At 37.6% G+C, this 25,077-nt stretch overlaps 1 protein-coding gene across 2 annotated transcripts in view; it reads right to left on the reverse strand.

Moving 5' to 3' along the window:
* The window catches only part of EPS15 (epidermal growth factor receptor pathway substrate 15), a 123,802-nt gene that overhangs the window by 23,874 nt on the left and 74,851 nt on the right, over positions 1-25,077 (reverse strand). For both annotated transcript variants that reach the window (XM_024571212.4, XM_045204135.3), the window contains exons 14-20: positions 13,385-13,546; positions 12,799-12,996; positions 7,555-7,758; positions 6,487-6,603; positions 6,167-6,257; positions 3,940-3,975; positions 2,778-2,914 (exon numbers count right to left, since the gene is read on the reverse strand). In XM_024571212.4, the coding sequence (XP_024426980.1) occupies positions 2,778-2,914; positions 3,940-3,975; positions 6,167-6,257; positions 6,487-6,603; positions 7,555-7,758; positions 12,799-12,996; positions 13,385-13,546 (945 nt within the window). The remainder of the gene's footprint in view (positions 1-2,777; positions 2,915-3,939; positions 3,976-6,166; positions 6,258-6,486; positions 6,604-7,554; positions 7,759-12,798; positions 12,997-13,384; positions 13,547-25,077) is intronic.

Genomic DNA, 25,077 nt, shown 5'->3' on the forward strand with positions numbered 1-25,077 from the left:
TGTGTAGCCCGTAAAGGAGTAAGTGGCCGCAAAACTCTTTATGTTATGTTCAGTTTGATAATTAGGCAATTTAGTACAAAAAACTTTCATAACTAAAATTCATGTTCCAAAATCCTCAAAGAAGGTCACCTAACTTACTGAAATTCTCTCTCCTGCACCAGCCATTCATTTCCCACTTGGACAGCAGGACTCGGCACCCACACGACGCTGCCACACACTAGCTCAGGCAGTAGGAAATGGCAGTTGTTTGCTCTGGTTTGGTTTTAAAATTATGTCCCTTTGAAAATAGAGACCATCCTTGAAGGAATAGGAAAGACTTTTGGGGAGAGACTCAGGACTGAAGGCATAATCAGAGGCCTGTTTTTTGTTTTTTTTAAAGTAAGATTACAAAATTAAGAGTTTTGGAGCTACAAAGAAATGAAGTTCAATTTTAGACTATAGTGGAGAAGACCTTAAAGATTTTTGATCAAGGTTTGAATTCAGTTCTATCATTTACTAAGTTATCACCACTTAACCTCTCTAAGCCTCATTTACTTTACCTATTTTATTTTTAAAGATTTTATTTATTTATTTTTAGAGAGAGGGGAAGGGAGGAAGAAAGAGAGGGTGAGAAACATCAATGTGTGGTTGCCTCTCATGGGCCCCCCTACTGGGGACCTGGCCCGCAATCCAGGCATGTGCCCTGACTGGGAATTGAACCAGCCACCCTTTGGTTTGCAGGCCAGCACTCAATCCACCGAGCCACACCAGCCAGGGATCATTTACTTTATCTTAAACATGAAGATAACATGAGCGTCATAGGACTATTGTGAAGATTAAATGAGGTAACGTGAAAAGAGCTTACTTAGCACCATGCCTGCCACGTAGAAAAGATTAGATAAACAGCTACTCTTATATTGCTAATTTGTTGTTTTGTGTTGTTTTGTTTTGCTTTTAATGGAGAAATTAAAAGTTGTCAGCAAGGGCAAGTTGCTTTCGAAAACTGGGGAGAAAAAAGAAAAAGTAAGTAGAACAAATGGCAGAAAAATTTCACCAGTGTAGAGGAACAGGAGAGACATCTTTATTTTTAAATTAGAAAGAGCTGCTTTGGATTCTTGCTCTTTAAATGATACAAGTGAAGAATGAGAGGGTAGAATAAGGTGAGGGGAAAAGAATTCAGGTTACAGCCAATTTAAGAAGAATTTGGCAAATGGGTCTACACTGCAAACTATGCACTGTAGGAAAACACAGTATCTGGTAGCCCGTGGAAACCACAAATATTCAGTTACGGAAGCATTTGCTCAGTTTTACATCAATGGAAAATACCAGTTCCTGGCCAAATAGCTCCTTACCAAAGACAGTAAGGAAGCAATTCAAGAATACCAAAATCTATTAGCTTTTAAAAAAAGTATTCTTTTAAAAAAATTCTTATTGAATTTATTGGGGAGACATTGGTTAATAAAATTATAAAGCTTTCAAGTGCACAATTCTATAATACACCACCTGAATACTGTATTATGTGTTCACCGCCCAAAGTCAAGCCTCCCCTTTACCCCATTCTACCTGCCCCCTCGCCTTCCCTTTGGTTATCACCATACTGTAGTCTATGTCTGTAAGGTTGATCTTTTTTTCCTTAAGGAAGTATTCTTCTTTTAAAATTTAATTTATTTATTTTTAGAGAGAGGGGGAGGGAGGGAGAAAGAGAGGGAGAGAAATATCAACTGGTTGCTTCTCGCATGCCCCCAACTGGGGACCAGGCCCGCAACGCAGGCATGTGCCCTGACTGGGAATCAAACCAGCAAGCTTTTGGTTCACAAGCCAGCACTCAATCCATGGAGCCACGCCAGCCAGGGCAAAGGAAGTATTCTTAATCTAAGAGTATTAAAGGCTAAATATGTGCTTCAAATGCCTGTCATTCAGCTGATCTGTGTCTGGTTTACTTATAAACATGAAAATCCTGCCTCAAAAAATAAGCCTCCAAACAAAAATTCTAAAAGAATCTAAAATTACTTGTAATTATTAAAATTGGGTGACAGATACATGAAAGTGTTAGAATATTTCATTGTATTACTCTTTTGAATTTGTTTAAATATCCATGACATAAAGATTTTGCTTTTAAAGCCTGCAGATGATAAAGCCCTTGGCTGTGTGAATTTGGTTATGTTCATTTTTCGGGGTCCCAGTGTTCTCACTGTTGAAATAGGACACCAACACCTGCTTGTAAGGTTGATGTGAAGTTTAGCACCAATGAATGCAAAGCACCCAAGAAGTAGCTGATCCCATAGTGTGTGGTTATTAAATACTGATAGTTGTACTATGCATGTTCTCCAGAGTCTGACATTTAGTGGGAATTTGTACTTCTTTACAAGATTAACATTCCAGATGTGTCTATATAATAACATAAATGATTTTATTTTTCTAAAACATCAATGCTGTTCCCTTTAAATTGATTTTCATTATTTCAATAATGCATATCAAACATTTCTGAAAATCTTTACGTAAAATTGGTATATGTATTTCTAATCATTTATTTTAATATCCCCAATGGGACAATATTTGGTCCTTTGAAGAGTAGACTTGATTTCTGGATGACATAAAGTTATTCTAGTTAATTCCCATAGGCGACCGAGCTGTGAAATACTGCTCTGAACCAAAAACTAAATGGGTTAAGAGAGACTAAAAATTTTATACGGCCCATCAGAAGTAACCTAAAATAGGATTCTTTCATCACTGTTAATTTCCAGAAACTCACTTAGAACACTTGTCACCCATTTCACAGTTTTAACCCCCTCACTTACCGATGTGTTACCGCTATTGCTGGCTGCACCGAAAGGGTCGGAGCTGGAGGTGGCAAAAGGATCGGCAGAAGACTGCTTGAAGAAACAGTCAGATGCAAATGGATCTGAACCTTTGAAAGGATCACCTCCAAATGGATCTAAGAAAATTCAGCACAAACACGAGAGATTAAAGATCCGTCACACTGGATTTCCTGTCACCTGAAGGCACGACAACTGCAGTGGTGATAAGAAGACAGATGAGTTCCTGAAGAATCTAAATTAGGTACTTTCTATTACTTCTACTGGTCTTAAAAAAGTGTAAACAGTTCCGTCTAGTTAAACAGCTTTAATTAACATTCTTTCCTACTGGTTCGGCCATTCACCCAAAGGACACCAAATTCCGACACTTAACTACACAAATGTTTCCTGCGTGCTAGGTTTCATAATACCTCTAAGCGGGCTCTAACTGGGGAGGGGGCACTACAAATTCTGTTATGGTTTTAAGAAAAGAGGCTTTTATCTAAAAAACTTATTTTTTAACATTAGCATGTAATTTCAAAGGGTCTCATTTTAATACCCTTATTTTATGCTATTTTAACTAAAGAAACAACAAAAACTTTTAAATGTATTTCTTCCTCTGAACTCAAAGGTAACAGGCAATAGTTTGGGACAGCTTTGCAGAGCATAACTAAATGGAACAAAATATTTGCTTTATTCCAATGCAAAAATCTTAGAAAGCCTGACTTTTAGTAATTCTTTAAGATGTTTCCTTTTCCTCCATTCATTGGAATAGACTGCAATCTTAGAAAAACAAAAGTTCTAAACCCTATAGTAGTGTAACTTCTTATACTCACCTAATCCTTGACTAGTAAGGAGAAATCAGTGTAAATATTACTAAAAGCATCAAAGTACAAACACTAATGTCATTTTTTAAAAAGTAAAGCTAACAGTTAAGTAAATTCACGAGAATCTACCACTTTTCTCTCTGAAAATGCCGGGCACACACAACATCTTAGAAGGACCTCAGATCTGTTTCAAAACTAAATAAAAAGAAGTCTATTTCCTATAACAAATCCATTTACTATAACTACCCAACTGTGATCTCTCATTCCTAAATACAACATAAACTTATAATTAAATAGAATCATATTAAAGCTAAGATGGACCTCAATAATATACTGACCAATTTTCCCAAAAGGATCATCCTTGAAAGGATCACCTGTGATAAAATAAATAAGCAAAAATCAAAATAATAATATTTACTATTGTGGCACCATTACTTAAAGGTAACTTTAAAACAAAAGCAAAGGTTCTTAAAGCAAAATTTGTTTCATTAACTCTGACTCAAAGTAGATAATAATAAGTGTCATCCACCTTTAGGAAATTTTAAAATAATAAAGAGTAAAGGTAGAGCATCAACACACCTCGTAAAAGAGGCAAATCTGAATTACAGCCAGCTATACTTACTTCATAAGACAGGCATGAGAGCAAGAATTTCACTAACAAAATCTCTACCCTTCACAACAGTATGGAAGGGGGATTATCACCACTACTTCAAAAATAGACACGGAGCTTCACTGAGGTAAAAAAAAAATTTCTCTTGTAGAATTAAGCCCAGAAATAAACCCTTACATTTATGATCATTTGATTCTTGACAAGAGCACCAAGACATTAAATGGGGAAAGGACAGTCTTTTCAACAAATGATGCTGGGACAACTGGAGATCCACATGCAAAAGAATGAGGTTGGACCCCTGTCTCACACCATACACCAAAATTAATTGAAAATTGATCAAAGACCTAAATGTAACAACTATAAAATTCTTATAAGAAAACAAGAGCAATCTTTAAGACTTTGGATCTTAGATATGACATCAAAAGCATAAGTGACAAAAAAATGAATAAATTAGACTTCATCAAAGTTAAGACAACAAAGAATACAAGAAAATATTTGCAAATCATATACAATATATGATTCAGGACTTGTATTCAGAACAAGTAAAGAACTGTAAAGAACTCTTACAAGTCAATAAAATAATAACAAGATATAAAAATAGCCAGTAAGTTCACAGAAAGATGCTCAAAAACACTAGTCGTTGGGGAAATACAAATCAAATCCACAACGAGATACTGCACAATACAAGATGAGTGGACCTTAAAAATGCTGTGCTAAGGGAAAGGAGCCGGACACAGAACACATATAATCACATAAATATACAATTCTACAGACAGAAAGCACATTAGTTGTTCCCTAGAGCTAGGGGCTAGGGGGATAGAAAGTGACTTCTAGTGGTATAGAACTGCTTTATGGGGCGATAAAAAATGTTAAATTTCACACAAAATTAAAATGATCATCACAAAATTAAATTTTGGTGATGATCATACAACTCTGTAAATATAGTAAAGCCATTTAATTGATTTAATTGTATATTTTAAAGGTTCAATTTATGTATCTTTTAACACTTTTAGATATCTCAGTAAGATTTTTTTTTAAAGTATTCTAATATCTAGGCTCATTACTGTCATAATTCTTAAGTAAGTTATATGTGCCTCAGTTTCCCATCTTTAAAGTTGATATAAACTGATCTATCATTTTCACAAGGTGATTTAGAAACAAATAAAACACAAAAAGAGCATTAGCACAAGTAGTATTTAACATAATTTACAGTAACATCAGATATTTTTTGTTAAAATTTTTTTTTTAAGTTTATATTTTTTTATTGTTGTTCAAGTTCTGTTGTCTTCATTTTCACCCCCCCACCCCCCCCCACCCATCCCCACCTCCCACCCTTAAACCTACCCCCTTTGGCTTTGTCTATGTGACCTTTATACCTGTTCCTTGACGGCCCTTACCCTATTATCCCCCATTATCCCTCTCCCCCCCACCCCGCCTTACTGTCAGTTTGTTCTTTATTTCAATGTCTCTAGTTGTATTTTATTGTATTTTTTTACATTATTTTTTAGCCTCCTTAAACCCCCCTCCCCCTAGCAATCAGATATTTGAATTTGTTAAACTTATGTTTCTTCTATAAGACTCTAGGCACCTAAGGGCAGGGATCAGGCTACTACCCACTGTAGCTGCCATTGTTTTAAAAGCTGGGTGTTGGCACTCTCAGTAAATAATTGCTGGCTGACTAAAAAGTGCTCAATCTCCTTTCCTTTTGATCCCTATTCTGAAGAAACCTACTCTTATTCACGGGTTCCTGAGACATAATCAAAGGCTTAGTCCTAGGATTTAGTTGCCTAAAGAGGATAAATACTAAAACCTGAGCATATAAAACCTTATTCTCCACTCTACTTTTGTTATATCAAGTAGTCTCTCAAAATTGAAGCCCTAATTCTTATACAGTTCATATATTTAAAAGCCTTTTTTAAAAAATAAATCTGTATTGTGAAAATAAGAGTACTTACTGCCAACAAAAGGATCAGACTGGAAAAAATCCAAGTTTGTCTCTGCAACTGGATCTGTCAGTGAACTTGATTCTACAGTAAATGGGTCTTCCTAAAAATAATTTTCAATAAGAAAAAAATTTTTTAGGAACCAAAATTTTAGAAGGTAACATTTTAAAATAAAATAACATGCTTTGAAAAATCAGCTGATGGTAATATAACAAATATTTCTATGGCATAAAGTTCACTTAACACATTTTCTTTTCTCTTACTCTAAAATAGTGTATAACCCTTCTTGGGAAACCAGCAATAAGAACATTTATACGTAAAATTATTTCTACCTCTTTTGAATGACTGTCACTGTTGAATTCAGAGCAGACTTTTTCATTCACAGCTGCAGTCACCGCTTCATTTTCATCAGTCACACCAGAAGGCAGTATTTCAGGACTACTTCTTGTCTACAAAATATCAATGCCACATGGACTAACAATATATTTTCTACTTGGCAGAGGAATCTGACAAAGAATAACCACAAATTACTAGAAAACAGAAAGACAAGCAGAACTTGTCTGCTGTAATATTTCTCCTATAACATTTCTTTGGAAAATGGTATCACCCATCATCAAAGTCACTCAGGTCTTAACCACTTCCCTTTAGTCATTCCTCAGCTACACTCTCTGTCTTTGAATCTACCTCCTGCCTCTTTCTTAAATTCTTCCCTTCTTTTCCATGCTCACTACCATTGTCATCCATTTCGTGTTTTCTCCCATCTCATACAGATGCTAATGCTGTTTTCTCTGCCAGGAAGATGCCGCCTTCCACTTTGCTTAGTAACCCCCTTCTCACTTCGAAGGCCACTTGTACGGTTTTCCCTGCAATATCTTCCCTGAGCCCCTCCAAGCTGAACACCCCATGTTTCCGCTGTCGAAGCCCTTTCATACGTGTCACACTACCCGACTGCGTGCTGCTGAAGGCAGAGTTCTCTTGTCTCGTGTCTCTGTAGCTCCACACAGAACTCGGCAGCACTCCTGCACTTGGTTAGTGCTAGGATAACTAGTAAATGAGTGTCTAAGTAACTGGTAAATGAGTGTCCTCAACAACGGGAAATAAAGAATTACTTTCAGCTTTGGGTGAGAGTATTGAAAAACTTTTAAAATGTTATTATCTATAGAACTACTGTTTTGAAACAATGCTACATAACAAATAGACCAGTTAAAATAATATTTTTAAATTGTTAAAACTCTTAGAACTGTTAGATCAGTACCCACTCTCAAAAGGAAAAAATTTCCATTTTCCTCAGATGAGGCAAGGTCACATATTTACATCAGGCATGATGTCAACGAAACTTTGATCTGCACCGACTTTTTTCCTGAAGTTCACTATGAAGGTTATAGAACTATGGGACTCACGGGAGACTCCTGGTGTATAGGCTCCGACTCCAGGGTGCTCTGGCCATCCGCATGCTCATTCAGGTTGGCTGTTTCACTGCTGCTGGTGCTGAGGCTGCAATAATCTGTAGCGCCATTTACAAGAATGCTGTGTGGGCTACTGCACCAGTTTAGTTGATTATTATGGTTTTCCAGCTCTTTCATTTCCAGCAGTTTCATTTGCATCTGTCAATACAAAACAGAACTTATTACCAAAAGACATGCAATGTAAAATTGGGTATACCCTAGACTTGGTCAAGGGTAAATCTGCTTCCACAAGAATACACTGGGAAGGAAGCATGACTCAGAGATTTCACTCATTCATCCCAGTAAGTTCTCCTCTTGAAATTCCAGTACATGTGATTTGCTTTTGTATGCCTTTTGAAAGCCCTAAGAACTTTGATTCCAATATCTGCATATTAGCAGTCCTTTATACGGTATAATTTAAAAAAGAAGGGTCAGGGTATTGGGAAAAAGAGAGCAAAGTGACAGAGCGAGAAACATTTTGTGGTGAAAACTTTGGAAGAGATAAAGTGAGGGAGAGTACACAAGGCTTTGGAGCCATCCACACTCCTATTGTGAAAGCGAGGAGTGAAGACAAAGATAAAACGAGCTCTGGGATTTCTTATCAATGGGCTACAGTTCTAGGAAGTAGTCTCTAAATCTAAGCCATTGAGTGCGAAATAAAAGGCACTCAAAGTTTTATTGATCCCAATATCCAAGTGACTCCTGGGACAGAGGGCAGAAGTCAATAAATTTTCATACATACACATGTTGGGGTCCAGTGGCAAGAAAAAAATGCTTATTTATACTAACATCTGTAAAGAAAAGTAAATTTACAAATATCTTTAAAAAACTGAGAAGGCAGAATCAAAAAATATTTCTTAGTCAAAAGAAATAATCTAATTTTGCATAAAAATATGTATTTTAAATTTTAAATTAGAATTCCATTTATTTATTCCCATGCTATGCTTGTTCCTAGCAAATGTAAAAATGAACAATTGATATTTCATAAATCAAGGCTCCATTCACTCAGCCTTAATTTCTCCCATAAGGTTTTTAAGTTGCTCAATTTGCAATCTGTAATTTATCACAGATCATTCAGAGTCATAACCTGGGGAAAGAACACCATTTTGGACTGGAAGACAAATGTAAATCTAGCTCTGTCACCTCTGAGTTAAATGATCGTAGAGAAACCTCTCCAGGTCTATGTTTTAATCCAAAAGGGAGTAATAACCATCTATTACATGAAGCAAAGACGTATCTGAGAGATCTCTGTAAAATGTAAAGGACTATGTAAATGATGGACAACACGGCACACTGCATTTCCCACTCCTACAGCAACTTTCCTCCCTCTATTCACTTTCTACTAATCACACACCCTTAAAAAGTCAGCTCTTCGAGGGTTGAGATCACAATTTCTGGTATCCACTCTGTATCTCCAACATCTAGCACAATGATGCATACTCTGAGTGCTTAATATATGTTCACTGAATGAACACAAGTGTTGTACTGATAAATTTAAACAGTGGGCATCAGGAAACATTTGTGTCTATCAAATTGGAAACTACACATTTGTAACACACAGCATGTGTGTACCTTGTATAGTCCTCGTGCTGTACAGCAGTGGCTTATAAACTGTTGTTTTTTGCTTTACTCCATAGAAAGAAATAGATTTTACATCCTAACTCAGTAAATATATATGTATATATCTGGATGTCTCTATGTGTATATGTATACATAAATATAAACACATACATAATATAGACACTTAATCATATCTAGTTTATGCATGATATGTACAGGTGTATGCACACATGTATATTGTACATACAGTGGTGAAATGAGTTTCACAAAGTAATACTTATCCTTACTACATGTAGTGCAGTCTGATGTTTTCTATTCTCTTCTATTTCATGAAAACATTTTTTTATCATGACTACTGATAAAAATTTTAATACCCATTACAACCTTGCCATTAAAAATGTATAACATTAACACTAAAATAATACACATCATATCGATGAAGTAGTAAGTGGATACACTAGTCTATTAAACAACTCTATTTATGTCAGTTTATTCCTGCCCTGGCTGGTGTGGCTCAGTGGATAGAGTGTTGGCCGGCTACACTCAAAAGGGTTGCTGGTTCAATTCCCAGTCAGGGCACATTTCTGGGTTGCTGGCTGGGTCCCCAGTTGGGGGCACGTGTGAGGAGCAACCACACATTAACGTTTCTCTCCTTTTCTCCCTCCCTTCCCCCCTCTCTAGAAATAAATTTAAAAAATCTTTTTTTAAAAAAAGGATAGTTTGTTTCTCATCATTATTTCTGAGACAATAAGTAGAATCTTGAACAGAACTAGGCACTCTTGTGCCTGGCTCTCAGCCTATGTTCTTCCTGAGTCTCTAAATAAACCTAATTGGGATAAAAAAGTAAGTCATACAACATAAACTCTTTATAAATTGTGTAAGAAAAGCACAATTAACTATTTGACCACCTTCAAAATACCTGGATAAAAATAGTATATATCATTTAAGTACAATACATAGATTTAAGGTCAGAGGTTCTTTGGTTTATTCTTGCTGCAAATATTAGGTAAGAAGTAAAGATTAAAATTCAGCAAGTCAGAAAAATGTTCTTCAGTTATCCCTTTTTTCCAGAAGAGTTATAATTTCAGCTTCAGAGAGCAGTGAAGTCTCAGGCTAGTTTACAACCAGATCTTCATTTTTACAGACCCACGGGAGTGTACTGCCCTCTTTGGGGAAGGCACAGAAGCTATTGAGTAAGATGTAAGAAATAGACGTGTTTATCCTTAAGATTTGGAGATCAGATACAATGATATAATTTCTTCCACAGATACCAAACATATTCTGGCACACTTGGAAGTACACTTTACTGAGGCTATTTTCCTTGCTCACAAACACTGCTTTATTTTCTGGATGATAATTCATAATACTGAGTCCTTTCTTCTTTTCTTATTTATGCTCCTTCCTTTGAAAGAAGTCTCGTTTCAAAAAGTCAAAGAAAACAAAAAGACAAGCCAGAGATTGAGAGAAATTATTTGCAAACCAAGTATCTGATAAAGGACTTATATCTAGAATATATTTTTTAAAAACATGTGACCCTGACTGGTGTGGCTCAGTGGATTGAGCGCCAGCCTATGAACCAAAGGGTCACTGGTTTGATTCCCAGTCAGGGCACATGCCTGGGTTGCCAGCCAGGTCCCGAGTTGGGGGCATGTGAGAGGCAACCACACACTGATGTTTCTCACCCTTTCTTTCTCCCTCCCTTCTCCTCTGTCTAAAAATAAGTAAAATCTTAAAAAGTAATAAAAAAATAAAATGAAATAAATAAAAATAAAAAACCATGTATTTTAATAAGAATAAAATCCAATTTTAAAAATAGGCAAAAGACTTAAATGGACATTTCATCCAAGGAGATGTATGAATGGCTAATAAGCACATGAAAAGATACTCAACATCGCTAGTCATTAATAAATTCCAATTAAGAAAACACCATGAGATAACACATTATACCTACTAGAAAAATTATAATTAAAAAATCAGACAATATAAGTGTTGGTAAGACAATGGAGAAACTAGAACCCTCAGATACTGCTGGTGGGAATGTAAAACGGTATAGCCACTGTGGAAACCAGTTTAACAATTTAAGGTTAAAGAAAAGGGGTGAGCATAACATTACAATATAATTATTCCATACCCTGGAGAAATGAAGACATATGTCCACACAAAGAATTATATGCAAATGTCCATAGCATTATTAATAATGGCCCCAAAACAGAAAGACTCCAAATGTCCAATGGAATGAATAAACAAAATACCTACACACTTTCCATGGAACAGAATGTTGATGCATGCTACACCATGGATGAATCTCAAAAAGACTATAGCTCCAGTTTGTTCAAATTCAAAATAAAAGGAATGGACTATGGCCAAAAACCCCCACAAATGGAGCTACTACAAATGGAGCTACTTTAAACGGAGCCGGAGCTGCTGTGCCAGAAGTACTGCTTTGCCCATCTTGTGTCTCGAACCTCTGGGCAAAATAACCTTTGGACTGGGCCTAAGACAACACTGTGTCCCACAGAACTGTTGCAAAGATAACAAAGCAGATACTGTGACTACTGGGCTGAAAATATCAAACAATGTTTAGAATTAACTTCACAGTGTTGTTATCTGCACCAATAGAAATACCTTCCTTCCATTGATGTAATTGTTCTCCTTCCCCCTCTCAGAAGTACGCATTTGTCTCCTACTAAGAACACTCTATGGGCTTCTACCTAAATTGGTGTGTCCCAAACAGCTATTCTATTGATCTCAAATAAACACTTTTTTTGCCTCTCACTTTGAAAGGCCCTTTTATTTTTAAGTTAACCGTTATATGATCTCTATGCTCCTATCTAACCATCTTGCTATCTACCATTCTGTAAAATATTTTTCATTTAGGAAGGCCTAGAAATACCAGAGCAAAGGATTTATCAGGAGTGTCCAACCTGCGGCCCACAGGCTGCATGCGGCCCAGGATGGCTGTGAGTGCGGCCCAACACAAATTTGTAAATTTACTTAAAACATTATGACATAATTTTGTGATTATGTGTCGCAATGTATTTAATGTGTGGCCCAACACAATTCTTCTTCTTCCAGTGTGGCACAGGGACACCAAAAGGCTGGACATCCCTGAATGGACGCACCACAACACTACACGTTTATCTACATAAAAACAATATTCTAATTAAAAAATTAAAGGTTGCCAATAAGCAAAACTAATTTCAAAATTAGACTCACAAAAAAAAAGATATTGGGTTATTATTTATAAAAATAAATAACACTTAGCATTTACGGATCAACACTGTGCTAGTTTCTCACAAGTTTTGCCTCATTTAATCCTCACAGCAGCCCTAGGAGGACGGGGTATTATTAATTCTCCAGTTTTAAAGACGAGAATCTGATGCTAAAGTGATTCAGGCAATAAGTGGCAGAGCCAGCACTTACCCCAAAATCTTCACTACAACTCCAATGATTATTATCACACGTACAAAATGAACGATAGTGTAACTTATGACCGGTGACAAGAAACCTGTTTGCATGAGATGACTGAAAAATTGGTAATAAACTAGGCAGAGAGAGGAGAAGTTGACAAATTATTGTTTACTGAAAGGATATGTGGGGGCTCATTTGAGCATATTTCTTGCTGCTACAAAGACTTACTGAATTGACTTCCTGCTGTGAATCTTGCAGGTGCTGCTGAAGAGGTCCCAGCTGGGCCTTCCCTGACTCCACACTCTCCTCTAGTTCTGCTGTTTCTTGCTGTAAGCGACTGAGCTCTTCTCTAGCTTTGGCCAGCTCTTCTTCGTAAGTGGAGATCTGAGATTCTTGACTAGTTAATTCAGCTTTCAGGGATGAGATCTATAACATGGAGGTGAATGAGAGGGAAAGGGGCGATAAAAAGATGCCATTAAAAGGTTCCACAAGGTAATATGTTTACTTTACTATTTTGCTATTTTTTATGTAAACTTTTGGTAGAAAAGAACAATTAGAGAACAAATAGAGGAGCAATAAAGGCACAGGTATCATACTTCCAAATAAAATTCAGAAAATAGCTCATTAAGTACCCTACTTTCCCTAAAGAGGGCCTGTAATTTCTAGATGAACCATGATTCATTTCCTTCATGTGCCCAGAGTGCTGATTAGATTGCCACCTAACCACAACAACCAGAAATGGAGAACGTTTCCATTTCAGGCCAGGAAAAGCAGCTGAGGCATAGATACGCAGCAGTAACCAGCCAGTCTTTACCAGCTGGGCCTCTTCAGCGCACTTCTTTCTGACTTCCTTGAGCTGCTCCTCCAGCTGGGCTTTCTGCTCATCCAGGCCATCAAGGAGCTCCTGGACTTGCTGTTTCTGGGCCTGTAGTTTCTGCAGATTAGTATTCTCCCTTTGAACTTCATCTTGAAGATCCTGAAATACAAGAAAATGAACATATGCTCTTTGGAGGCAGGGGAAGGTGAAGTCAACAACTTTTAAGAGCCTATCTGAAGGGAAAATAGAGTCTTATCTTATTAAGTATATTGTGTTGGTGGGTTGAAGACTCATAGCTTTAAATATAAGCTGATTTCTTAAAAGAAATCTTGCAAGCAAGAAAGGGCTGGAAAGAAGTACTCAAAGTCATGAAAGGCAAGGAACTACATCCAAGATTACTCTATCCAGCAAAGCTATCATTTGGAATGGAAGGGCAGATAAAGTGCTTCCCAGATAAGGTCAAGTTAAAGGAGTTCATCATCAGCAAGCCCTTATTATATGAAATGTTAAAGGGATTTATCTAAGAAGAAGAAGATCAAAAATATGAACAGTAAAATGACAATAAACTCACAGTTATTAACAATTGAACCTAAAACAAAACAAAAACAAACTAAGCAAACAACTAGAATAGGAACAGAATCACAGAAATGGAGATCGCACAGGGTTATCAGTGGGGGAGTGGGATGGGGAGAGAGAGGGGAAAGGTACAGAGAATAAGTAGCATAAATGGTAGGTAGAAGACAGACAGGGGGAGGTTAAGAATAGTATAGGAAATGGAGAAGCCAAAGAACTTATCTGTATGACCCATGGACATGAACTAAAGGGAGGGAATGCAGGTGGGAGGAGGTACACAGGACAGAGGAGAATAAATGGGGGGAAATGGGACAACTGTAATAGCATAATCAATAAAACATATTAAAAATAAAATAAATTTCCATGCCTTCTACTTCATTTGCTGTACACCTAAAATTTTTCTAAAAATAAAGTCTATTAGAAATACAAGAGGACTTCTGGTCAAGATGGTGGCATAGATAAAAACAGCTCCTCTCCTCTCACGACCACATCAAAATTACAACTACAGTATAGAACAACCATCACTAAGAACTGTCAGAAATTGAGTTGATTGAAGTTTGACAACTACGAACTTAAAGAAACCACATCCATCCAGACTGGTAGGAGGGACAGAGATGTGGAGTAGGCTGGTCCCACATTTACGTGTAGTGGATAAATATTCAAGAGAAATATCTGGGGAGCAAGGAGTCCCAGCCCCACACCAGGACTCCCAGCCCAGGGTTCCACTGCCAGGAAGGTAAGTCCCCGGAAGATAAGTCCCCATCACTTCTGGCTGCAAAAACCAGCCGGTATTGAGTCAGTGGAAGAAACGACTGGAGTCCCAAGCAGCTCCTATTGAAGAACCCACACACAAACTTACTCAGACTCACTTCCTATGAACTCCAGCACCATGGTAGCAGCCTAAAAGGCAACAGTGGCACACAGGGAGGAGCTGAAGTGTCTAGCATCAAGGCAAGAGGTGAAAACAGCTTTCTGCCAGACACAAAGGTGAGCAGAGGAAGTTATCCCTTTTCTGAACCCTTCCAACACAGAGCCAGCAGGCTGGTGCCATATCTGAGACTCCATCACCTGGCTAACACTGTTTGCCCTGCCTTGGAGACCCCCTGAGGCTCTGTCCCACCCAACTTATGGGCCCACCCAAGCTGCTAACAGTGGCTTTTCCATATGAATGGCTGGTCTTGGCTCATGCTTCACAACTTCCTAAATCCTATCAAACAAGCAACAGCTGGCCTCAGTGCCCACCTCCCCCACCACCCCCGCCCAGCTCCCTAGTAGCAGCCAGCCTAGATTCAAAGCTTGGCTTTGCTTGGGAATCTCCAAGCCCAACACAAGTAGTAGACATCTCAGATTGCTTTATAGCTCAGGCAGGGTGACCCCAAGGCAAAACACAGATGGGGGCTGTCCCTGGCTTGCACCATCTGAAACCACAGGGCCCCTGGAATAGTTGAACAGGTACAGACAACACTGAAGCACCACTACCCTGCTCCTGCATAGCTAATCCTCCACAGATGGTGGAGGTTGGTGGTCAATGGTCGCAGCCAGTCCTTGTAGCTGACTGGCCTGGGTAAATCCCTCCCATTGATCTGCCAACAGCAATCAAGACTCAACTACAAGTGGAGGGTGTACTCAGCCCACTTGAAGGGCGTACCTGGAGTACCCAGCTTGGGCAATAGGGGAGGCTGCGCCACTGGACCCTACAGGACACCTACTACAGTAGGCCATGCTACCAAGACATGAAGTCAAAGCAACTCTATCTAATACATAAAAACAAACACAGGGAGGCTGCCAAAAAGAGGAGACAAAGAAACATGGCCCAAATGAAAGAACAGACAAAACCTCCAGAAAAAGAACTAAACGAAATGGAGATAAGCAATCTATCAGATGCAGAGTTCAAAACATTGGTTATAAGGATGCTCAAGGAACTTAGTGAGGACATCAACAGCATAAAAAGATCCAGTCAGAAATGAAGGATACACTAATTGAAATAAGAACAACTTACAGGGAAACAACAGTATGGTGGATAAAGCCAAGAATCAAATCAATGATCTGGAACATAAGGAAGCAAAAACCAACCAACTGAATAACAAGAAGAAAAAAGAATACAAAACAACTGAGTACAGTGTAAGCAGCCTGTGGGACACCTTCAAGCATTCCAACATTCACATCATAGGGGTGCTGGAAAGAGTACAGGAAGAGCACAAAATTGGAAATCTATTTGAAAAAATAATGAAAGAAAACTTCCCTAATTTGATGAAGGAAATAGACATGCCAAATCCAGGAAGCACAGAGTCCCAAACAAGATGGATGCAAAGATGCCCACTCCAAAACACATCATACTTAAAATGCCACAGGTTAAAGATAAAGAGAGAATCTTAAAAGCAGCAAGAGAAAAGCAGTTAGTTACCTACAGGGGCTAATCAGCTGATACCATAAGATTATCAGCTGATTTCTCAAAACAAACTTTGTAGGCCAGAAGGGATTGGCAAGAAATATTCAAAGTCATGAAAAGCAGGAACCTACAGCCAAGATTGCTCTACCCAGAAAGATATCATTTAGAATTGAAGGGTAAATAAAGAGCTTCCCCGACAAGAAAAAAATTACAGGAGTTTATCATCACCAAACCATTATACGAAATGTAAAAGGACTTACTGAAGAAAAAGAAGACCAAAACTATGAACAATAAAATGGCAATAAATACATATCTATCAACAACTGAATCTAAAAGACAAACTAAGCAAAGAAGAATAGAGACAGAATCATGGATACAGAGAGTTTTGATGGTTGCCAGATGGGAGGGCTGTGTAGGGGAGAGTGGATGAAGAGGTTAGGTGATTGAGAAGTACAAATAGGTAGTTACAGAATAGCCATGGGGATATAAAATACAGTATAGGAAATGGAATAGCCAAAGAATTTATAGGCATGACCCATGGACATGAACATTGATATATGAACTGCCTGAGGGAGTAGGTGGTGCTGGATGGAGGGGGGCAAAGGGAGAAAAACTGGGACAACTGTAATAGAACAACAACAATAAATAAACAAACAATTAATCAAACAAAATACAGGTGCCTCTTTCACGGGACATACTTAGACTAAAAAATTATTTGTGCCCTGGCCAGGTGGCTCAATTGGTTGGAGCATCCTCCCACACACTGAAAGATTGTGAGTTCGATTCCTGGTCAAGGCACATACCGAGGTTGGGTGTTCAATGCCCTATCGGGGTGAGTACAGGAGGCAACCAATAGATATTTCTCTCTCACATCCATGTTTCTCTCTCTCTTTCTCTTCCTCTATCTCTAAAATCAATACACTTCTCCTTGGGTGAGGAATAAATAAGAAGTTGTGGTACATTTACACAATGGAATATTATGCAGCTGTGAAAAAGAAGGAACTATTATGCTTTGCAACAGTGTGGAATGACCTGAAGAATAATATCCTAAGTGAAATAAGCCAGTCAAATAAAGACAAATATCATGTGATCTTACTTATATGTGGAATCTAATAAACAATAGAAACTGAGGAACAAAATAGGACTAGAGACATGAATTCATAGAACACACTGACAGATCCCAGATGGGAGGGGGTGGTGGGACTGAGAGAGATTAGCCAAAGAACATATGTGCATATATGGATAGCCTAAGGACACAATGATGTGGTGAAGGTTAGTTGGGGTGGAGGTGGCAAAGGGGGGAAATAGGGGACATCTGTAATAGTCTCAACAATAAAAAAACAAATCAATAAAAATATCCTCTGGTGAGAATTTAAAAAAATACTTTTTTGCTAAAAAATGCTAACCATCATCTAAGCCTGTTGGAAAAATGGTGCCAACAGACTTGCTCAAGCAGGGTTGCTACAAACTTTCAAATTGTAAAACAATGCATTACCTGTGAAACAATATCAGGAGGTACGCCTGTATATGTAGATACTACATATGTATATGTAGATTAAAACATTGAACAATGCTTTTTATAACTGCTTTTCACCTTATATTTTCTCAATGAACTGACTAAATCTAAAAATATAACTACGTGCTGCTTTCTTTAAAAGGGCCAGCACGATCATCATGAAAGACTTACCTAGTGCTAACCTTTCATGAGTCTATGTGATTACAGATGCATAATGGTGAGCTCCACTTGTACTTTGTCAATAATTTGCCAGCACCACCTACATGTTTTTTCATGCGTAAATTTTTAAACTTACCTACACTGTTAACTGATCCATTGTGAAATAGAGATAGTGCTTTAGATAGGCCCCCGGCATTGGCTCTAAATAAATACATGGCAGCTTTCACTGTCCTTCCCTTGATTCATAATTCTGCCATTGTTTCTTTCTATTCCACATGCCTACCTTTCTTTTTTTTTTTAATTAATTATTTATTTATTTTTAAGAGAGGGGGGAAGGGAGGGAGTAAGAAAGGAAAAGATAATGTGTGGTTGTTTCTTGAGCGCCCCCTACTGGGGACCTGGCCCACAACCCAGGCATGTGCCCTGACTGGGAATCGAACAGGCCACCCTTTGGTTCTCAGGCCAGTGCTCAATCCACTGAGCCACACCAGTCAGGGCCTAACTTTCTTCTAAAATAACTCATTAGATAGGAGTGTTCTTTAATCACTCTGCTATTTCAAAAATATAGGATGGTTCCCTCTCATCTGCAGAATAAAGTAAAACTGGCTACAAGACATATCAGAACCTTTAAACCTGGGCTCCAAGTTACCCTTCTACTACCTTTATTTCCTCACATTCACCTGTGCCCCACCCTCAAAAGACCCTCTTCCTTTTCTAAGCCATATCCTCTGCCTTAAAGGCCCTTCCCCACCACTTCTATCTGGAAATGCACTAATCATTCTTAAAGACCCAGCCAAATTTAATCTCTTCTGACTCATCTTGAGTTTCTTTTACCTATGCTCTTATAGCAGTTTGTACCTAACATCTATTATCACACTTAGTACACTATATTATAAACTGCTAAAGGACACAGCCAATCCCTCATCTTTCTTTGAGGTTCCACGACCTAGTACAAAAAGCCTAACTCATTCCAAACAATAATTAGGCAATGACTAATACTATCGCAAGGATTCTAGTATCTGGGAGAAACTATCGGCAAATGTGCCTGGGTTGACAGAAAGGAAGGACCCGATGTTCTTTTATCACGGTGTGAAGAGTTTCACTCTCTATTCAACTTACAGCTAAATATTAATACTAGCCTCAAACTGATCTATGATAAAATGCCATTTGTTAAATTGAAATACCTAAATTTCTATTCATGGTTTTTGTAGTGTGTAGACCAAGGCTGACCTGACATTTAAAATTTGCATTTTATGAAAATAATCTTTACTGCTTTAGTATGTCACTATGGCATATACTTTTTGTGTGTTTTTAAGCTTATTTTTTTTGTTCTATACATTATATTACGAGCTATTCTTACTCTTCGGGAAGGCAGAATAACCGCTCCACTTTAACACTGTGGCTTGAGTAAATACAGTGGTTTGAAAAATTCCTGTAACTACAAAATATTTTGTAAATGCACCTGCAGATCTAAAATAATTTTATTATTTTGGGAATATAATTCATTGTGAACACCTTACTATATTATATATATAATAGATATATAGTAAAGTATATAAAATTATTATATAGTTTATATGTAATGATATGCTGATCCAAAATGAAGTTTTTAAGAATATTGGGGGGGTGGATTTTTTTCTTTTCCTTTAATTAAAAATGTTCAGAGGTGGGAATAGGAAGAATATCTGTTACCTATCCGCACCCTCAAATATTCTAATTTTCCACCCTCTCCCAAACCCCAAAGAAAAACATTGGACTTTACATCTCTAATAATATGTAGTCTTTATAATTAGATGTAATTTGATGTTACTTTTTTTGGTATAAATCTAATGAAGAAAAAAATTTGTCTTAAAAGGGTCACATAATATAAAAAGTGTCTAGGACATAATGCTAAATTTCAAAGATGACTACAAAGACTGAGTCACAAATATAAAGCCATCTATGTAAATTCATAGGAAATACAGCAAAAATGTTAAATCATTCTCTCTAGAATGTGAAATTGTGGAGTTTTTTTCTCCTTATAGTTTTCTATATTTTACAAGATTACTATGGACCTATATTACTTTTATTATCAGGAAATGTCAGAAAACAACAATTTCCACATCAGTATCAGTATCCAGATATAGTTGGCTATTTTATTTTGCTACAGATTTACTAATCCTGAGACTTGGCTATTTTATTTTGCTACAGACTTACTAATCCTGAGACTAAGTGAAGGCAACAAATGCCTATCTCCCTTCCACCTCCCCATCTCCCCTTAACTAGGGCAGTGGCAGGTATTCCTAGCAAACAGTACCTTCAACTAAACTAGGACAGTTTTCTCTTTACGTTTTGATAGCCCTTTGGTAAAATCCTCTCCTGAATCAGCGCACGATCTCAGCACTACCAAACGTCATTCCTTGAAGTGGGGGACTGAAGACGTTGCGGATGCCTTTGTAGTTAGGCTCTACTCTATTTTATTTCTTCTTTTTTTCCCCCAAAGCATTTCTTTATTAACAGTGTATCTGAGAGACAGAAGCTACACATTTTTTACTTTGTACTTTCTTCATGTAACATTTATTTCATTCTTTTGTAGTTTATATTTTGGTTCCTGTCTTGCACCATTAATGAAATTGATGAATTTTTCTTTTGAAACAGACCCTTGTGTTGCCCTGGCCGATGTGGCTCTGTCGGTTGGAGCGTCGTCCAGTAAACCAAAAGGCACATACCTGGGTTGCAGGCACCCTCTCCAATAGGTCTATGTTTCTCTTTCACAGCAATGTTTCCCTTCCTCCCTCCCTCCCTCCCTCCTCCTCTCTCCAAAATCAGTAAGCATGTCCTCAGGTGAGGATTAAAAACAAGAGACCCTTGTGTTTAAGGTGAATCCAAGACACAGAGGTTTAGAATATGCTGACACTGACAAATCTAAGAGTTTTGAAGATTTATTTTTCAGACAATATGATTGCAATTCTTAAACATTAAATAGGGTTTGTAAAAATGGGCTTCATTTAAGTTTCCTGCCCTTTCTATTTGAGCTGTTTTGCTTTTCTGATAATTTTGAAAAGTGAAATGATGTAACTAAAGACATTAATGAAATTCATCTAATATCTTACTCCCCACCCCCACCCCCACCCCTGGGTTGTAAATGAAAAGTTAACTTCGTCAATAAAAACTTGCCTCAGCAAAAATTATTTTATAAGTTAAATTAATGGTTCCCACAAATTTTGTCTATGAGAGAAGAATTCTATATAATCTAAAGTGATCATTCCCATAGATAACTTTTCTTTTTTCTATTACACAGATTTTATTAAATACTCTCTTGCTATACAAAAACATTTAACAGTACAGTCTACTGAATGTTCCCGTGATCATTCCTCCTATCCTATTCCCTTTCCTAAAAGTAACACCCTGGCCAGCAGTCACGCTCTATTTTCCACGATCGTGCTCTACTTGCCTACCCGTGCCAGCACCAGCAGCAGAAAGGAGGACAACAGGAATCATAGAACGGCGAGCATGCAGTGAACAGGACTATTGAAATGCAGTGCCAGGTTTGCTTCAGAAAAATACCAAAGCTAGCCATACCCGAGGGTCCTCATCTAGGAATGAAGGGATGCTTGAGAGCGATGTCGGCTTTATTTAAAAAGAAATTTCCTCACACTTTTATAGTCAATTAATATTTGAGAGACGAAGCAAGCACATAAAATGGGCTAAAGACAGTTTATTCAATAAATGGTGTAGGGAAAATTGGATAGATATGTGCACAAAAATGAAACTAGACCACCTTCTTACACCACACACAAGATAAATTAAAAATAAAGACTTAAATGTTAGACCCAAAACCATAAAAGTCATAGAAGAAAGCAGAGGCAGTAAAATCTTGGACATTGCTCATAGCAATTTTTTTTATCTGATATATCTCCCCAGGCAAGGGAAACAAAAGAAAAAATAAATAAATTGGATACATCAAACTAAAAAGTTTTTGCACAGCAAAGGAAATCATCAACAAAGTAAAAGGACAACCCACTGAATGGGAGAACATATTCACCAATGACATATCTGATAAGGGGTTAACATCCAAAATTTATAAAGAACTTACAAAACTCAACACCCAAAAAAATCCAATTAAAAAATCGACAAAAAACCTGAATAGACAGTTCTCCAAAGAGGACATACAGATGGCCAAATAGACATATGAAAAGATGCTCAGTCACTAATCATCAGAGAAATGCAAATTAAAACCACAATGAGATATCACCTCACACCAGCCAGAATGGCCATCATCAATAAATCAACAAACAAGTGCTGGCTAGGATGTGGAGAAAGGGGAACACTTTTGCACTGTTGGTGGGAATGCAGATTGGTGAAAGCAGTATGGAGATAACACAAAAAATTTAAAATGGATCTGCCTTTTGACCCAGCAATCCCACTTCAGGGAATATATCTGAAGAAACTCAAAAGAACATAAGCACCCCTGTGTTCTCTGCAGCATTATTTACAATTGCCAAGATATGGAGGCAGCCCAAGTGTCCATCAGTAGATGAGTGGATAAAGTAACTATGGAACATTTACACAATGGAAGACTACTTGGCTGGAAAAAAAGAAAAAAACTTTACCCTTTGTGACAGTATGGATGGACCTGAAGAACATTATGCTACTAAGTGAAATAAGCCAGCCAGAGAAAAACAAATACCATATGGTTTCACTCATATATGGAATCTAATGAACAGACTGAACTAACAAGGAAAACACAGGCACACTCATAAATGGAGAGCAGATGATGGCTAGTGTGGGGAGGGGCAGGGAGGTTAGGGGGTGGAGGGATCAAACAAAAAGGTAAAAGGATTCATGGACATGGACAACAGAGTGGTGATTACAGAGGGGAGAGAAGTAAAAGGGGGCTAAATGGTAACGGAAAAAATACAATTAAAGAAAGAAATTTCAAGGAAAATGTCCTGATTTCTAGAAATCACACAAGTGCTGAAAATGATAAACTCATCCCCAAACCTCCACACTCCATGAAATACTACAGGGATAGTAAAAATAAAATTTAAACAAACACATAAAAACTCTTACCTATTAAAGAGTAAAATAATTCATTTTAGCAACCCAAGTTAGTTGTATAACTGAAAAAGTAACTTAAATACTAAACCTATGAAATATTAGAAACACAAATGTTTGCATTTGTTTCATATATAGTAAAAATATAAAATACACTAATTTATGAATAAAACACTTACTTACATTTAATTGATTTACAAAAACTCTGCATAGTATACCAAAACTAGAAATAATTAGATACATCCATTATGTTGGCCTACTTCTCAAAATAGAAGATACAGAAGTATTCTTTTTGTCAACATTTTTTTTATTGTTGTTTCAATTACAGCTGTCTGCATTTTCTCCCCACCCCTCCAGTCCACCCCAGCCAAACCCACACCTCCCTCCCCCGCTTCCCCCTTGGTCTTGTCCATGTGTCCTTTATAGTAGTTCCTGAAAACCCCTCTCCCCAAGAAGTATTCTTAATATAAAACAAAGTACCAATTGTACAGCAAGATGTTTAAGTCAAAGTACAAAAAGGGAATTTACTAAAGTAGGGCGGGCGTTAGAAAACCTCACAAACAGCCTGCCTTTATTTTCCAATCATATGCTTCCCAGCATGTTCTAAGAGCATTATCACCAGGAAAAGAATGTTGAGCTCATGTAGCTAATTTTATTTCCACCCAAAATAAGCCATGCCTCTTCATCTAAGGGAAAAAAAAAAAACCCTAATTGAATTAAAATTTTAAAAACACAGGGACAATTACTGTGAATAACTGAACCTTTACCAATAAAGTATAAACAATTTGGAGCTGCTTTTGCATGAGGACAGTACAAACAATATGAACAAGTCTGACCCTTCACTGTGCTCCCAATCTGTTCTGTCTGTGGTTTCTGGGTGTGTCTTGTCCTATTTTTAATTTCATGCAGAAAACTGAAGTTTATTCATTTCTGTTGTCAACTACTTTAAATTTACCTCCATTTAAAAATATCTTAAATATAGAAAAAGATATGATCCAAGGTACAAATTCTATGCTTAAGGAGCTCATAGTATTGAAAGATATTGAAATCTACACACATACATACGCACTCAACTAGCACAATATGGTAACGTACTGGACACGCCATGTAAGTGGATACACAGTCCAGTAGGAGTTCCAACAGAAAAAACGGGTGTAGACTGAAGGGACAGGAAGAGCAAGTTTAATAGAAGTGGTGGGATTTGAGTTGGGCTTTCAGGCATGAGCGGAATTCAAATAAGCAGGGAGGTAGGGAATTTTAGATTTCAACAACAAAAGGTGTCAGAGTGGGGAATAAGGAGGAGACTGGCTGGCACACAGTTCAGAGGCAGAAAATAAAATAATAAGCAGTAAAACAAAAGGAGATGTATCTCATCTTTTTTCTACCCCCAACATAACTATGAGTTACGACACCCCCCATCATTACAGTGGCGGTGGGCGGCAGTAAGTATTTTCACCTATGACAGTGGTGATACTGAAATTAGTTTAGGAAGAGAGGCAAGAAGAGGATGCGGTGAACACTCATGCTCTGCCTTTACATTTGCAGATGTTAGGTGATAGGGGTGACAACCAGTGAGAAAGAAAAACACTGGTAAAAATAGGGAAGTCCAAAATTGAAGCCTTTTTCCCCAATACAATGAGACTCATTTTAGACATATCAATTTTGAAATGATAAACACCAAAATGCCTAAGTGGAGAGAGGAGGCTGGTATTCAGGAGAAGAGAGGGCTGGATAAATACTCTGGAGTCATCAGCATCTGGATGACAGGGGTATGTAGAAAAAGGAAGTGGGGAGGGAGAGAGTGTGTCAGTCTGTCCCTGGCAAAGGAAACAGGAGCAAAGGGTCAGAGAGGCAGAAGAACATCCAGGAGGCAATCCCAGAAAGCAGTAACCAGCGGATCCAGCCTTAAGATTATTGTTGGTCCTAAGGAGAAAAATTAAAGCATAGTGGTAATTGAAGTACAGTAAACTAAATAAGGTTAATGAAAAGATAGGAAGGGAAAAAATGGCCATGCAA

Source organism: Desmodus rotundus, chromosome 3, assembly GCF_022682495.2.
Source record: "Desmodus rotundus isolate HL8 chromosome 3, HLdesRot8A.1, whole genome shotgun sequence".
Classification (NCBI taxonomy): domain Eukaryota; kingdom Metazoa; phylum Chordata; class Mammalia; order Chiroptera; family Phyllostomidae; genus Desmodus; species Desmodus rotundus.